The sequence below is a fragment of the Silurus aristotelis genome, assembly GCF_946808225.1.
Source record: "Silurus aristotelis genome assembly, chromosome: 5".
NCBI lineage: Eukaryota > Metazoa > Chordata > Actinopteri > Siluriformes > Siluridae > Silurus > Silurus aristotelis.
This window is the reverse complement of record NC_139578.1, coordinates 12,293,274-12,309,622: the sequence shown is the minus strand read 5'-3', so window position 1 is coordinate 12,309,622 and position 16,349 is coordinate 12,293,274. Positions and strand designations below refer to the sequence as shown.

At 39.9% G+C, this 16,349-nt stretch overlaps 1 protein-coding gene across 1 annotated transcript; it reads left to right on the top strand.

Annotated features, from left to right (window-relative positions):
* Positions 1 to 1,472: 1,472 nt before the first annotated feature.
* ntn4 (netrin 4) lies at positions 1,473 to 14,233 on the top strand. Its single transcript, XM_083542252.1, has 11 exons — positions 1,473 to 1,600; positions 1,961 to 2,037; positions 4,087 to 4,550; positions 6,880 to 7,149; positions 9,022 to 9,148; positions 9,277 to 9,462; positions 12,169 to 12,358; positions 12,874 to 12,941; positions 13,100 to 13,168; positions 13,375 to 13,548; positions 13,677 to 14,233. Exons 2-11 carry the CDS (start codon positions 1,977 to 1,979, stop codon positions 13,811 to 13,813), a joined length of 1,746 nt encoding a protein of 581 aa, XP_083398378.1. The 5' UTR covers positions 1,473 to 1,600; positions 1,961 to 1,976; the 3' UTR covers positions 13,814 to 14,233.
* Positions 14,234 to 16,349: the final 2,116 nt, after the last annotated feature.

The following is a 16,349-nucleotide window of genomic DNA, read 5'->3' as shown; positions in this document are numbered from 1 at the left end:
CGCTGGATGACAGGTCAGACACTTGGGAGCCCTACATTACAATGTTCTCCTCTAGTTAAAAGAATGTGTGTTAATATGAAACCTATTAACATGTAGGTATGCCGAAGATTATGCGGAATCTCGGCCTTTTAATTCACATACGGTGGCTGCTGATACGAGTGGCCTAAGATGGTGAAAAGCACGTCTACATCTCTTCCAACCTGAGCACAGAGTCTGAATATCACATCATTTACATAAACTGAATGACAAGTATGTTATCTAAATGAACACAGGTGTTTGGAAAAAGTCTTGTTAGAATGAAAGGAATGCATATCCTGTCACTTGAAGTTATCAAAAGGATGTAAAGGAGATGGGATCGGCATGTCGGCTGCGGTTTATCTAAACACCTTGACCTTGCAAGAAAACAGACAGTCATGTCAGTATGACCAGTTGTAAATCGAAACGCAGTGTCTTTTGTAAACACAGTGTGTGGGTCCTTTTACAAATTACCACTGTATCTACTCTAAAGCACAGGCCTTACAAGTGATGAAGAGGGGGGGGCATTGAGCTCTTGTAAAAACCGTGCGGAATCAAAGCACCCGATTAATATAAGAAACAGGGCCACGTTTGCAAATCCACATGAACGGATTATGAACGGAAAGCCTTTCAGCCAGTCCACATACCAGACAGCCAATCAGGAAAGGGGCAGCGATCGGCATTGCTTTGATCCACTCGCATTTCCCACTCAGCTGCTCTCTACGTTTTCCGCTTTCTGCCTCCCTTCAGCCTTTAATCTGACACCAATCAAACCACTTCTGAAACTAAACCGCCACACATGATTAGATTTGGAATGCTGTAGGTTATAAGTACGGTACGTCTGAACAATACGGACAAAATGAGCATGTTCTGATCATGCTGTATATGCACATAATTTTTTATATGCTGTACAATAAACCTAATGGAATAGATAATGGATGACTAAATAAATGGAACCTTGTTTGTTTGCTTGTTTGTTTGTTGGTGGGATGTGGTAGCTCAGTGGTTAAGGCTCTGGTTTTCTGATCAGAAGGTCAGACGTTTAAGCCAAGTATCTCCAAGCTGACACCCTTCAGGCCCTTAATCCTCTGTGCTCCAGGGGTGCTGTAACATGGCTGACCATATGTGCTTTGAACCCAGCTTTCTAACATTGCTGGTATATGTGAAGAAAGAGTTTCATTGTGCTGAAACGAACAAGTGTTTAGAACAAGCTAGTTTTTTAAAACACATCTAGAAAACTAATCTACAAAATGTCCTCACATTTTTTTGCATTTCACAATGTGCATTCAGTTAAAGAGTAAGTGCCCTGAGTGTGTGTGTGTGTGTGTGTGTGTGTGTGTGTGTGTGTGTGTGTGTGTGTGTGTGTGTGTGTGAGAGCATAGTTTGTGACTGATGAGTGGAGTGTGCTGGGAATGCGCCTTTAAATCTGAGTAAAAATGTTGAGAAAGGGGGCGGAGCCAAAGTTCACGCTCCTGTCACTCAGCGGTATTCTAGAGAATTCAGCTGGAGGATCCAGAAGCTCTGATCTGAGATGAGATGCGTACGAAGAGGCTCCGACGCCCGTTCATGTGCATAGACTCTTTCGGTAAAAAAAAATAAATACAATAAAAAATACAATATTCAGGTGTGTCTGAGTGTCGTAGTGGACAGATGGCGGGATCGCGCGCGCCGGGTCTCGGTCCGCAGGTGAGCGCTTTCTCTTCAACGCAGTGGCACGTCGGCGGCTGCTCGCGGGCGCGCGCGCGCACCTGGCCGCGCCACGCGCACTAAACGCGGTCATGCTTCTACTTGCCGTTTGAGAAAACGCGGTCGCTACTTTGCAGAGCCTCCGACTTGTTACGGGACAAGAGCATTCGCTTAATCGCTGTTCGAGTTTTTCTTTGTAGGACATTGGACCTATTTATTTTTTTTGTTTATTTTTATTTATTTTTATTTTTTTTTGAAGACCTGACGAGGCATCGATGGAGAGGTGGGCGTTGTTTCTCGTGCTCGCGTGCGGCGCTTCTCACTCTGCGCGTTCAGGTCAGTGCTCTGCAGGTGCTAGCGAAACAAGCGCGCACACGCACACACACACACACACACACACACACACACACACACACACACACACACACACACACACACACACACTGTGTCTTTTGCATTAAAGAACCAGAAATGCATCATAGACATGTAGCGAGTTTTAAAGGCGTTCCTTAATTGTCAATAAATAAATCAATCAACTAATTAATCAACCAGCAATAAAGGATTTCTAGATAATTGGCACCTCTTTCATTTAAATGTGAAATAAATGTCCTATAATCATTTGTGTCCCCACTTCACACCTTTTCTTGACAGTCACCAGTCTCTTTCCTATTTTTCATCCATAAAGCATAGGGGATACAATTTTAAATAAGAAGTAATAATTGTTGCATACTGTGATTTTCTTAGTCATGTCTGAGTATTTGGACAGCAATTCATTTTTTTTTTAATGTTCCCTCTGTACACCACCACAGTAGATTCAGAAATGAAGCAAACAAAATTTGTGTGTAGACTTTGAGCTTTCAAATTAATTCAACAAAGAACATTTAGAAAAAACACTGCAAAAGTTTAAGTTTTCAAAAAAGAGAGAAGAAATCAGACAATTGACTAATCAATAGGTTCACGTGTGAATGGTTTCCTCCCTATTTCATGATGAAATAAAGGGTTAAATAGTCTGGGTTTGATTCCAAGTGTTGAATTTGCATTTGGTAGCTGTTCATGGGAACTTACTATGTGGTCCAAAGAGGTGTCCATATAGGTAATGGAGGCCATCATTAGGATGAAAGAAGTGAAACAGTCCTATCGGTGAGAGAGAGCAGAAACTTTAGGAGTGGCCAAATCAATCATTTGGAACATTAATAGAAAAGAAGGAATGCACTGGAGAGATCAGAATTAACAGAAAAACCTGGAAGATATCTAAAATAGATGATCATGAGTTGACACATCAAATGATGAATTAATTCCTTAATGAAGAAAAACCCCTTTATAACATCTCGCCAAGTCAAAAACACTCAAGGCGGCAGGTGTATCATTGTCAGACTGTACAAGCACGTTATCTGGAATTGTCTGGAATTTTAGCCAGATTAGAATGTTAAAAACATTTTGGAAAATGTTCACCCAGTCCAACAAGGACACTTGAAATTAAATCCGACTTATATGGTATGGGAATATATGGCTGCCAGTGGAACTGGATCATTAGTGTTTACCAATGATGTGACTGTTAATAGAAGTAGCAGGATAAATTCTGAAGTGCATAGAGCTATACTTTCTGCTCGGATTTAGTCAAATGCTGCAAAACAGATAAGGTGGCACGTCACAGCAGGAAAGATAACAGCATAAAACATATTGCGAAAGCAACCCAACAGCTTCACTTCATAAGGCATAGGAATGAAATATTCTTTTATATTATTTAATAATCAAGTGTCCCCATACCTCAACCCATTGAAACATTCTTCTGCTTACTGTAGAAAAAAAACTATGGATGAACAACATACAAGCATCTGAAGGCTGCTAATGTAAAGGACTGGCAAAGAATCTCAAGGGAGAAAACTCAGCATTTGGTTATATCTATAGGCTCCAAATATCAGTCAGTCTTTAAATACAAGGGTTTTCATTGAAGAACTAATATTTAACCCTTATATTTAAAAATGGTGGAATTTTTCCTAAAGAGTTAATGCAGTATTTGTTTAGTTAAATCATAGGAAGTAAAGCTGAAAGTCTACAAGTCAATCAAGTGGAAAGTGGTAGCTAAATGGATAAGATGTTGGGCTTATGATCGGAAGGTCATAGGTTCAAATCCCAGCACCACTACGCCGCCACTGCTGGGCCCTTGACCAAGGCCCTTAACCCTCAATTGCTCAGCTATAGAACTAGGATAACAGTATATCGCTCTGGATAAGGGTGTCTGCTGTAAATGTAAAACTCGATTGCTTCATTTCCTATGAATCATGAAGGTAAACAGAGGTAAAATTACAAATGTGTCCCTGTCCAAATGCTTATGGAAATCCCCGAATTTTCGAAATAGCTGTTATTTGTGCATTTTTGTGTTAGGCTGTGAAAACCGTGTGTGTAATCCTCGCATGGGCAACCTGGCTACTGGGCGCTCCATGCTCACGGACACGCAGTGTGGCTCCACAACACCAGAGCACTTATGTCGCTATGACGTTGGCAGCTGTATACTGCAGTGTGAAGTGTGCCATCCTCATGCTCACCCTCCCACCTCCATGACCGACTCGTCCTTCAAACAGCCACCTACATGGTGGCAGTCAGCCGGAGACGTCATTAATGAAACATTGCAGTTGAACCTGGAGGTGGAATTTTATTTTACCCACCTGATTGTGATATTTCACTCACCACGCCCGGCAGCCATGACTGTGGAGCGTTCACGGGATTTCGGGCGTACGTGGAGCACCCTGCATTCATACAGCCGCAACTGCAGCTCCTGGTTTGGACTGAAAGATGGTCATGGCTGTACTGAGAAATACTCATTTTCAAGGCCATGCAGTGGTGGAGAGGTGAGTTTGTGTGTAACGATTCAAAGAGAAAAAAAGATTTAACATTATGAAAATATAATAATAGATAATTTAATCATTATGTCTCACACCAAAAGAGTTGAGTGCGCATGCTAAATAGTGTGGATGACCTTTTAAACTGGGGTGTTACTTGGCTGAATGGATGACAGAGGACTCTCCAAAGAGTGTAGGAATAATTATTGCGTTTCTATACAATAATAGGTTTGGATAACAATAATAGTCCTGTGAAAATAAATAAAAATGTATTATCACAAAAGATTATTGACTTATTTGCTAGACAGAAACATATACAGATAACTGCTTATCCTCTTGTAACTATGCTCAGAGTTTTATGTCCTTTGGCCTGGGGATCGCCTTTTCTCGCCTTTCCTACATAGGTAATACGCACTCCTGTAGATATTTTATCTCCTGGCATTTCTAGAAATACAAGTGCTACTAGCGTAATTCAGCGGCTTTCCCTTTTCTACACCACACACACAAACTTAGAAAATCAGTTAAATCAGCTCATTTCCTATCCACTAGTCACACAAGCGCTGTCAAATGTAGAGAGTGAAATCTAGAAGATTCTTCCTTTGAAACACATAAAACTCTCGGATACTTATGATTAGCTAGTGCTGCTCGGAATGATTGGAATGAGTGTAATAACATCCCTTTTACAAAGAGAGGGCATCCGGCTATAGCTTTGAAAGTACCATCAATGTGAATTTCCCTACTGTCACGCCATTCGAAAGCCAGCAGGAAATTTGCCCATTGTTGCAAATGTCAATTTGGCTGTTGGATCCCAGTCAGAGTTGTTGATCCAATCATGAATCTTGAACAAAAAACATTAAAACGTTTTATTAATTTCAAAACAAACTTGCATGCTCATTTAGAAGGGTGTTATTTTTCTTATTCAGTTATAGATTTGAAAGTGTCAGTCTGTTTTTATTTGTTAAGGTAGCCAGGTGTTGTTTAAGCCATGCAAACAAAGGACTGGTTTACAATGCTTTAGACCACTGATGTCTTTCGAAGTCTTTTAAATCACCTCTAACACCTCTACACTGCAGCTTGTGTCATGGGGGTTTTCAGGCATCAGGATACTCTCATACTTGGATGACTGGCTCCTATGTGTTCACCTAATATCATTTGATTCCACAGTATACTCCCACTATGTTTACAAAGCCAAACACAAGAACATATACACGTCAGATTCTGTGAGTATACTAGCCTCTCCATCAATCTGACATGTGGCAGACATTTTGATTTAGCCAGGTCACACTGTGTGGTACCAGCTCCTGATGTGGGTGCTTGAGCTGGTTTTTCAGCCTACATCGAGATGAGCTAATCAGTTATTCATTTGTACATTGTCTTTTTTTAGGCTGAGGAGCATTGTACAGCCACAAGTGTACAGGAGGCATGCAATGATCCAGGATAAGATCAGAGCAGTTGGATTTAAGGGCAGCCTATCTGTCCTTCCCAGTTCTTAAAGGGTCACCAAGTGTTGATTACTTCAGACATATTTCCAGTCTGCTTCATCAGCCATAAAGGCATCAAGTGATTCTGTCTATCTTACACAGAAATACTATGGACAGCTTTACATTTGTGGCTTCAAAAGGTCACAGCAATGCCAATGTGAGGGAAAGGTTTGCCGTCCTCAGCCTTGTCTGGCCCCTAGGCCCCTCAAAATTAATTGCCAATAAAATGGTGTTTAAGCTACATCCAGTATATTTACAAAAACCAATAGCACATATAAGCCCCATATTAACTAGGGGCTTATATGGCATTTGTTACACTAATGTTCTCAGTGGTTCATAAATGCATTGCATCTTTCTGAAAAGTGTTAAAGCCTAACATCCTTTTTGCAAGATGAACTGATACGGTACTTTTGAATACAGCTTTTTCGCTCAGAAAGAACGTAGGAATTGTATGCTCTTCCAGTAAGCTTTCCTTGCGTGCATTGCGGTCATATGCCTCAACATGCATACACACAAGAAGGTATCCAGGTGATTCTCACTTCCTCTGGCAGTTATCCAGGGTTCATAGTTCATTACATTTATATATATCTAACAAGCATTATTTTGGTAATTATCCACAGGATTTAAGTTGTTTATATGATTGTGGGTGGTACATTTTATTTTATTTGGTCTACTATTGTCCTGGTAAGATACTGTTTATTCTTTAGTGCAGTGGTAACCATAATAATGGTGCACAATTGCGTGATAATTAGACACCATTTGCATTCACAACTGCTAAATCTTGACTACCTCCAATTTCTTTATTAATGAGTATGCTGTGTGTGTGTGTGTGTGTTTGTGTGGGTATGTTTTTCCAGGTTATATATCGTGCTCTCTCTCCCTGGAGCAAATTAGAACCTTACAGCTCAGAGGCTCGTGCTCAACTTGGTATTACTAACCTCCGCGTTCACCTGCTGCAGCCCCAGCCATGCCCGTGTCAGCTCAAACAAAGTAATACCAACCTTCTAAACGTGCCCTATGCCATCTCTGACTTCATCTTGAAGGGAGCCTGCTTGTGCCATGGGCATTCTGAACAGTGTGTGCCAGCCAGTAGCTACCAGGCCACACACAATCGTGGGCACCATGTGGTGAGTGGAGACCCAAATGAAGGTCTTTTGATATTGTATTGATCAAACTAAATGCTAAATACACATTGTTGTGCACATTAAACATCAGACAGACATGAATAACGTTAGATGTTTTATCTGAAATGATTGTTGCCCTGACCTGATTTTAAATGTAGGTGTACGTTTAAACAAAGGTCAGACATTAGTTGATTTTTTACTATCGCACTTGGCACGGTAAGCTAATTTCAGAACACAGTTCAGCAGTTCAACAATGGCGAAAACAATTGAGCATTGTATAAGGAAAGTGTAAGTGTCTGCTCAGGAATGATTAACCCGTTAATAAAGAGCAGGCATATTTGCTATTTTAAAAGGCATTTATCACGGTTATATAAATGGCTACTTGTGTGACATTTTTCTAGTTTTATTTGTTTCTCGTATCTTGTTATGCAGTATTTCTCTATTTAATGGTCCTATTACTGAAAACCCAAACTTTTAATAGCAGGGCCGAGATCTGAAAAGAGATAGCAAAGTGACAGGAAGGAGGGAAGGAACAGTGGGAGTGATACACAGGAAAAAACATGTAGAGAGAACGGCTTCATTGCATGCCACTTTCGCTAATCCACTTTTTATTGTTTGCCTTCCGTAATCAGACAGTAACAACAAATAGTGACACAAACACTCTACTCAGGGAGGATCAGACTTTGATCTAACAGTGCAGACCATACACACACACTCTCTAAACCAACCCAAACACAAAGGCGTGTATTCACTCCTGTTGAAGATCTCTAGGCGTAGATACACGCACTGCTTGATTATCAGAATTTTTATGTGTGACTTCTGCACACTTTATGAGAATCGTTTAACGAGTGGCGCACGCAGTGTTTTTCAATTATAATTATGAACACAAGAAAACAACCCTCTCCAGCTACACTCATTAAAAAAAAAAAATCAAAAATTCTCTTGCTTGCACACTTTTTGTTTTGTTTTGTTTGGGCTGTGTGTTCGTGCTGACATCTGTTTGGGAACAGTGCAGTGGAGATATCAAGCTCCTACAGATGATGAAAATAGACAAGTCAAAGGCATAAAACAACATAAGCAAGTGTACAAAAGTTGAGAATTGAACAGAACGTGCAGGTCACTGCTTTGCAATTTTACCCCTATAGTGCTTCATTGTTGATTAGAATCATGTGGAAGATTTGCACTTAATCAGCTGTTTGTGACTAGAGAAAGAAAAGGGAGCGTGTTTGAATTGGTGAGATGAGTTTATCTGAACTGCCATTCATTGTTGAAGTTATCATGAAATAAATATTTTCTATCTTCAGGAAAACCAATGTGTCCCAATGCTTAATGTTTAATTTTCTTATCAGAAATTTGCATTGCACTAGTGTAACTTCAAGATTAGGTATTTTGCAGGTGGACAAATATAAAAAAAAAAAAAAGAGCATCTAAGGCTAAAAAGGTCAACATTGTTTAGATATCACTTAATAATATGGGTCACTTGGCAATGGAAATATCAATGAATTGTGCGATCACAGATTTGTTACCATATCATGCTGTACCACAGCTTTAGCTGGGAAAGTGGATAAGAGTGCATATTTGGCCCTGAAAGTAATGCAGTGCCTGTTTTTGCATATGCATTAAGATAGCACATTCTTCTCAGTGTGTTCAGCTTTTCAATTTCCCTTCAGCCTCCCGGGATTTACAGCTGTAGACGACTGCTTGAGAATCTGCAATTGCTAAATTAGAGGAATGCTTTTTAGGAATAGGGAAATAACAGCAAGAAGTAAATCAAATGTTTGATTTTCTGAACAATATTTAGATGATTATTCAAATATCAAAGACCTTCCCAAAATAAGGAGCTGCTAGACTGATGTAACTGTTTGTCCTTCACAGGTCCATGGCAAATGTGTGTGTCGGCATCACACAGCAGGTGATCACTGTGAGAGATGCGATCGTCTCTATAATGACCGACCATGGAGACCAGCAAGTGGCTTAACTGGAGAAGCTCACCAGTGTAATGGTGAGTACTTCTTTCTTTCTTTCTTTCTTTCTTTCTTTCTTTCTTTCTTTCCTTCTTTCCTTCTTTCCTTCTTTCCTTCTTTCTTTCTTTCTTAAATCAGTAGTAATTATATTTGTGTATGCTTCAAGAGTGCAAGTGTAATGGACATGCAGAGAGCTGCCACTTTGACAAAAGTTTGTGGCTGCGTTCTGGTCAGAGAAGTGGAGGTGTGTGTCACTGCCTTCACAATACAACAGGTCGACACTGTCAGCAGTGCCAGCCAGGCTTTTACAGACATCCAGAGAGACTACTGACCGCTGAGAACTCATGTACACGTAAGACAACGCCTCACCACACACACTTTCATAAGTCGTTGACTTAAAAGTAATTTATGACACAATGGCTGTCAGGGTGTGGAGAACTTTACAGTTCTTTTAGTTAACAAATTCTGTGCGGGATGCTGGAGGGCGTTTTTTCTCAGATTTTGAGAAGCCACTTAAATAGTTTAAGAAAAATCTGTCTTCTTTTCCCCTTTCCCATATTAGATCTCCTTTTTCTTTCTCACGCTGAGCTGACCGCGTGTGTACATATGTGTGCACACTTTGTGTTCAAATATTTATTCCTAAAGCTCAGCCAGGAGCATGTCAGAGTTCAGGAACTTTGTACTTTAGAAAATACATTAATTCACACATGTGCCTGCGCGCACAGACACACACGCAAACACACAGGGGCTGTTTGGCATAGAGCACTATTCCAGGTCGGAATGCTGATGGCTCTCTTAACGAGCTGAGACATGCAGAATAACAAGAACTCGGAGGGGTTTTAGCTGTTAATGTGTGAGTGTGCAGCAGACAGATTAATCATCACATACTGACACACCGCTGCGATATTTCACCTCATAACCAAGGCGTCAGTATCATGGTTTTTTCGGGGTGTGTTTATGTAGCAACCTCTTCTATGCACATATGGAACCAGACTTCCTGTCATGATGAGTATGAGCAAACCATTTCAAATTCTTATTCCATGGGTCAATTCTTTTGTACTTTTTAAAGAATGTTTGGTTTTAAAACTTTTAACCTGTAATAGTCTTTTCTCATACACTTTTGAACTCGGGCATTGTTCAGAAAAGAATGCGTCTGTTGAAAGAAAAATTACTGCATTTTCTCAAATAAATTACATGATTAAAACAATTCATTCTGTAAATAAGAAACACAAAAATTGGCAGAACTCTTCAATGATGGTGCACTCAGCCTTTACCCACTGAAAACTGTACACTTTAGTATGAAATTAGTACCATTTCCTTTTTTATCATTAAAATTAAAGCTGAATATGTAATGTAGCATATTTAGGTGCTATAAACGATTTTAGAAAAGTATATAGTACGAGAACAACTACTAATTCTTTCAGCTTCTCCCATTTGGGGTCGCCATACTGTCCTCTACATCTGCCTCTTTCAAACCAACTACCTGCATGTCTTCTCTCACCACATCAATAAACCTCTTCCTTGGTCTTCCTCTTTTCCTCCTTCCTGGTGGCTCCATCCTCAGCATTCTCCTACCTATATACACCATGTCCCTCCTCTGCACATGTCCAAACCCTCTCAGTTTTGCCTCCCTCACCTTGTCTCCAAAATACACCTTGTGTATTTTACTCAATGCCACTGTCTCTAAACCATACAACATCGCAGGTCTCACCACAGTCCTATAAACTTTTCCTTTTCCTTTTGCAGATACCCTTCTATTATAAATCACTCCTGCTATCACTCTTCTCCACCCACTCCACCCTGCCTGCACTCTTTTCTTCACTTCTCTAACACACTCTCCATTACTTTGCACTGTTGATCCCAGGTACCTGAACTCCTCCACCTTCTCCACCTCTTCCCTGTAACTGCTCCACTCCACTGCCCCCCCTCTTTCCCCCTCTCTCCAGCATGTACCTCCACCTTTCCAGGCTCTTCTCAACCTGCTCCCTACTCTTACCACAAATCACAATATCATTCACAAACATCATCGTCCATGGAGACTCGTGTCAGACCTCGTCCGTCAACCTGTCCATCACCACTGCAAACAGTAAAGGGCTCAGAGCCAATCCTTGATGCAGTCTAACCTCCACCTCAAACGTTTCTTCTGCACACTTCACTGCTGTCACACTGTCCTCATACATGTCCTGCACCACCCTCACATAATTCTCTGCCACACCTGACTTACTCATACAATACCACAACTCCTCTTTCGGCACTCTGTCGTACGCTTTCTCTAAATCCACACACACACAATGCAACTTCTTCTGACCTTCTCTTTACTTCTCCATCAACATTCTCAAAGCAAATAATGCATCTGTGGTGCTCTTCCTAGGCATTAAGCCATATTGCTGCTCACAGATGGTCACCTCTTCTCTCAGCCTGGCTTCCACTACTCTTTCCCATAACTTCATGGTGTGACTGATCAACTTTATTCCCCTGTAGTTACTGCAGGTCTGCACATCTCCCTTATTCTTAATAATAGTATGAGTATAATGGCTCAATAGTTTAAATGTATAATGTATAATAAAAACATTACTTAAAAGTACATTGTTATAATGCTGTTCCACATTATTCTGATATTGTGTCCTCCGTTTCCTTATGTGGGTTTAAATTCTAAAGCTACTCGCATGCAGATGAACACGTACAGGGAGTTAAACTAATCTGTTTGACCAGCATTGTGAATTGTTTCAATAATTTGCTGAAACTAAATACATTTCTTATAATAATCATTATCATCACCACCATCATCATATTTTCTTTCAATTAAATGAATGAAAAAATCACTGCTTTTACTGGCAAATCCAGCTCTAGCTATTACATAATTTTTTTGCAGTTTCCTCTAACTCTTTTTAGCTTAATATATATATTCTCTCATAGAGAATATCGCACTTTATATTGGACTGCTTTAAATATGGAGATGGCAGTCTACTACCTCTGGTATCATGCCCAATTATTGCAGGGTATAAGGGTAAATAGGTGTATGTATGAATATATTTCTGTCTTGTTTGTTAAACCACAGCTTGTTTGTGTGACCGTGTTGGAACCGAGAGTTGCAACCCTGCTAATGGGGACTGTATCTGCAAGCCTGGTGTGGCCAACCCATTGTGCGACAAGTGTATGCTGGGATACTGGGGTTTCGATGAGTATGGCTGCAGACCTTGCCACTGTGCAGGTGACTGTGATCCCTACACTGGAGACTGCATGACAGGGTTAGTCTGTGTGTTTGGGTGTGTTTTTTTTCCCCCGAACAGAAAACCAATAAATACTGAGAATGATCTATTCAATTCCATTAATTTTTATTTGTATAGCACTTTTAACAATGAACATTGTCTCAAAGCAGCTTTACACAGATAATGTGGTGATAAAAAATGAATATGTTCTTTGTAAGTGTAAGTCCCTGATGAGCAAGCCGGTGTCGACTGTGGCAAGGAAAAACTCCCTCTATCTATCTATCTATCTATCTATCTATCTATCTATCTATCTATCTATCTATCTATCTATCTATCTATCTATCTATCTATCTATCTATCTATCTATCTATCTATCTATCTATCTATCTATCTATCTATCTATCTATCTATCTATCTATCTATCTATCTATCTATCTATCTATCTATCTATCTATCTATCTATCTATCTATCTATCTATCTATCTATCTATCTATCTATCTATCTATCTATCTATCTATCTATCGTATATGTGTGTGATGATTTGTGTGTGTAGGTCAGATCCTGATCACAATAACACCATATTTCGAGCGGAGGAACTTTTTTCAGCGCTGAACTTTCAAGGTACCAGTTTGTTAACAGTGCTACTCCTATGGAGTTCATTGTGTTGGCATAGATATGATATGTGCTGTCTGAATGTTATTGTTTTTTTAGTTTTTATTATAATTACCCGACAACAGAAATAAACTATACTTGGCAATAGGATGTTTATTTCTGTGCAGAGAAATGTGAGTGCAAACAGCAATCTCTCAAGAACAGTAAAATCTTCTGCATTATGCAATATTCCTATGGTAAGTATTCGGATTTTCAGACACACGCAGACATAGACATAAATGCACTGGTATTTTGTGTGTGTGTGTGTGTGTGTGTGTGTGCGCACGTGTGTGAGCCTGAGGATATTTCAAGGCTGTAGTGTTCCAGCAGTCTACTGTGTGCAAATCTGAGTATATGGGAAGAAAGGTAAGGTTTTCTGTGTGTGTATGTGTGTTTTGTGTAGCTTTAAAGGTAAGAGTACTGGCAGCACATGATAAGGGCTCTCATGCCGAGGTGGATGTAAAAGTTCTTAAGGTGCTATGGAACAGCTCCACCGTCAGGCTTATGCAAGGAACTGCCACTCTGTATCCAGAGTCCTGGACAACTCGAGGCTGTACCTGCCCTGTACTGTATCCAGGTGAGTGAAAACACACACACACACACACACACACACACATACACACACACACACATTGTCATAATATGATCAATATATTATGTATTTCTCTTTTGCTAAATTGGAGTGGTGTATCTGTCTTTCTGCAGGGGAGGAATATCTTGTTGCTGGACACTACGATGTGAGGAAAGGTCGACTTCTAGTCAACATGAAGAGTTTAGTGAAGCCATGGAGAGCCAACCACAGTCGCCGAGTGCTGCAGCTCCTAAGATGCCACCTGAGTTAGATAGCAAGTGCACAAGAGAAAAAAAAGAGTGGTGTAGAGAGGCAGAGGAAGAGATGTGGTCAAATTCAGCCAAAACTATTGAATTTTTATACCGTCTTGTGCAGCTGTGCATCACTGAATGTGTGTGAAAGGTGAGGGTGGTTATGAATGTCTGCTGTACAGAATGTATTTTCATTGAATGTACATATTATAATGTTTGTAATTTTGTATCTTTTGGAGCCTGTAAATAACATGCCATTTGTATATAATGTCCTCATATGCTCATAAAAATGCAATAGACTATGACTTAGGACAGACAAAGAAAAAACATAATTTGCACTTTTTGGAATTTATTTCTTCTAGGACCCTGCTTTCAGGAAAATGCCAGTTTTGATAACGAAACTACTTGTTACTATTAAATAAATCACTAACAGATAAAAATGTTGATTTATGTGTTTCTATTTGTGCACATCCTCAACACCAGACATTTTTAAACCTACACGTGTTCTGTACAACTGAGCAAAGAACTAGCTTGAATCGATTATAATGGAGTTCTTCCAATGAATAAGAATTTAAATTAGACACCTGCATAATTCATTCAAAATGACAATTAATGAAAATGTAACACTAAAAATTTTAGGAAGAGAAAGATATTAGGGGGAATCTCACAAAAAAAGTTTTCATGTCAAAATAATTGAGGATGTTGCAGTTACAGGGGCAAATAATCGTATACTTTGGGAAAGTTGGGGGAAATCCACAGGGACATCACAAGGACTTGCACAGGATGTGACATAGTAATGCTTCCCACTGTGCTACTCTGCTAATATTTCTTCTGCTTTATTTTGTGATTGTATTCTGTAAAAAATAAAAATAAAAATGTGTGCTTCATAGTAGCAGAACGTAATTAATACATTTGGTAAAATGTCTGTTCAGCCCTATCTCAAGTCAAGTCAAGTTTATTTCTATAGCGCTTTTCACAACAGACATTGTCTCAAAGCAGCTTTACAGAATTTAACAGTTAAGGTGAACAATGTGTATTTATCCCTGATGAGCAGCCATAGTGACAGTGGCAAAAAAAGAAAAATCCCTTAGATGTTATGAGGAAGAAACCTTGAGAGGAACCCGACTCAAAAGAGAAACCCATCCTTATTTGGGTGATATCAAGAGTGTGATTATAGTCTTTAAACAATAAAGAACACGTGAGTGAGAACTAACATTAGTACTGGAATGTAAGATTATAAGTATCGTCCTTTCTACAGTCTTATACAGCCATTTGAGATTATGGAACCAGGAGCTAATGAGCAACTCATAAAATAGCTCAACATTTGAGATCATCACAGATCCAACACCAGCTTCTCCATGCCAGAGCCTTTAAACACTCAAAGAGGTCCAATGTCCAAACTCCACATTAAGTGGGATCCGAATGGCGCTGGTACGTCTCTAGATGGTTTGGTATGTTTGCGGGCTCGTCATCTACTTCAATAAAGGTCCACAATCTTCATGAGGTAGGGCGTTACTGAATCTGAACCTCAGGATGCCCTGGGATGGGTAGAGAAAGAGAAGCAGTGGAGAGAAATTAGCATAGCTGCTGTTCATGATATTAACAAGCGCAAGTTGCTAAGTTTTTGGGCCGATGAGCAAAATCTCTGTCTTACCATAATTCAATAATAAAAAGTTATGAGTCATCCAACCTTTTAATTCCTTGACACACTCAGTTATCCAAACCAATTGAACTGTATCATCTGGTTTCGATGAGATACAGTGAGGAAAATAAGTATTTGAACACCCTGTTATTTTGCAAGTTCTCCCACTTAGAAATCATGGAGGGGTCTGAAATTGTCATCGTAGGTGCATGTCCACTGTGAGAGACATAATCTAAAAAAAAAATCCAGAAATCACAATATATGATTTTTAAACTATTTATTTGTATGATACAGCTGCAAATAAGTATTTGAACACCTGTCTATCAGCTAGAATTCTGAGCCTCAAAGACCTGTTAGTCTGCCTTTAAAATGTCCACCTCCACTACATTTATTATCCTAAATTAGATGCACCTGTTTGAGGTCGTTAGCTGCATAAAGACACCTGTCCACCCCATACAATCAGTAAGAATCCAACCACTAACATGGCCAAGACCAAAGAGCTGTCCAAAGACACTAGAGACAAAATTGTACACCTTCACAAGGCTGGAAAGGGCTACGGGGAAATTGCCAAGCAGCTTGGTGAAAAAAGGTCCACTGTTGGACCAATCATTAGAAAATAGAAGAAGCTAAACATGACTGTCAATCTCCCTCGGACTGGGGCTCCATGCAAGATCTCACCTCGTGGGGTCTCAATGATCCTAAGGAAGGTGAGAAATCAGCCCAGAACTACACGGGAGGAGCTGGTCAATGACCTGAAAAGAGCTGGGACCACCGTTTCCAAGGTTACTGTTGGTAATACACTAAGACGTCATGGTTTGAAATCATGCATGGCACGGAAGGTTCCCCTGCTTAAACCAGCACATGTCCAGGCACGTCTTAAGTTTGCCAATGACCATTTGGATGGTCCAGAGGAG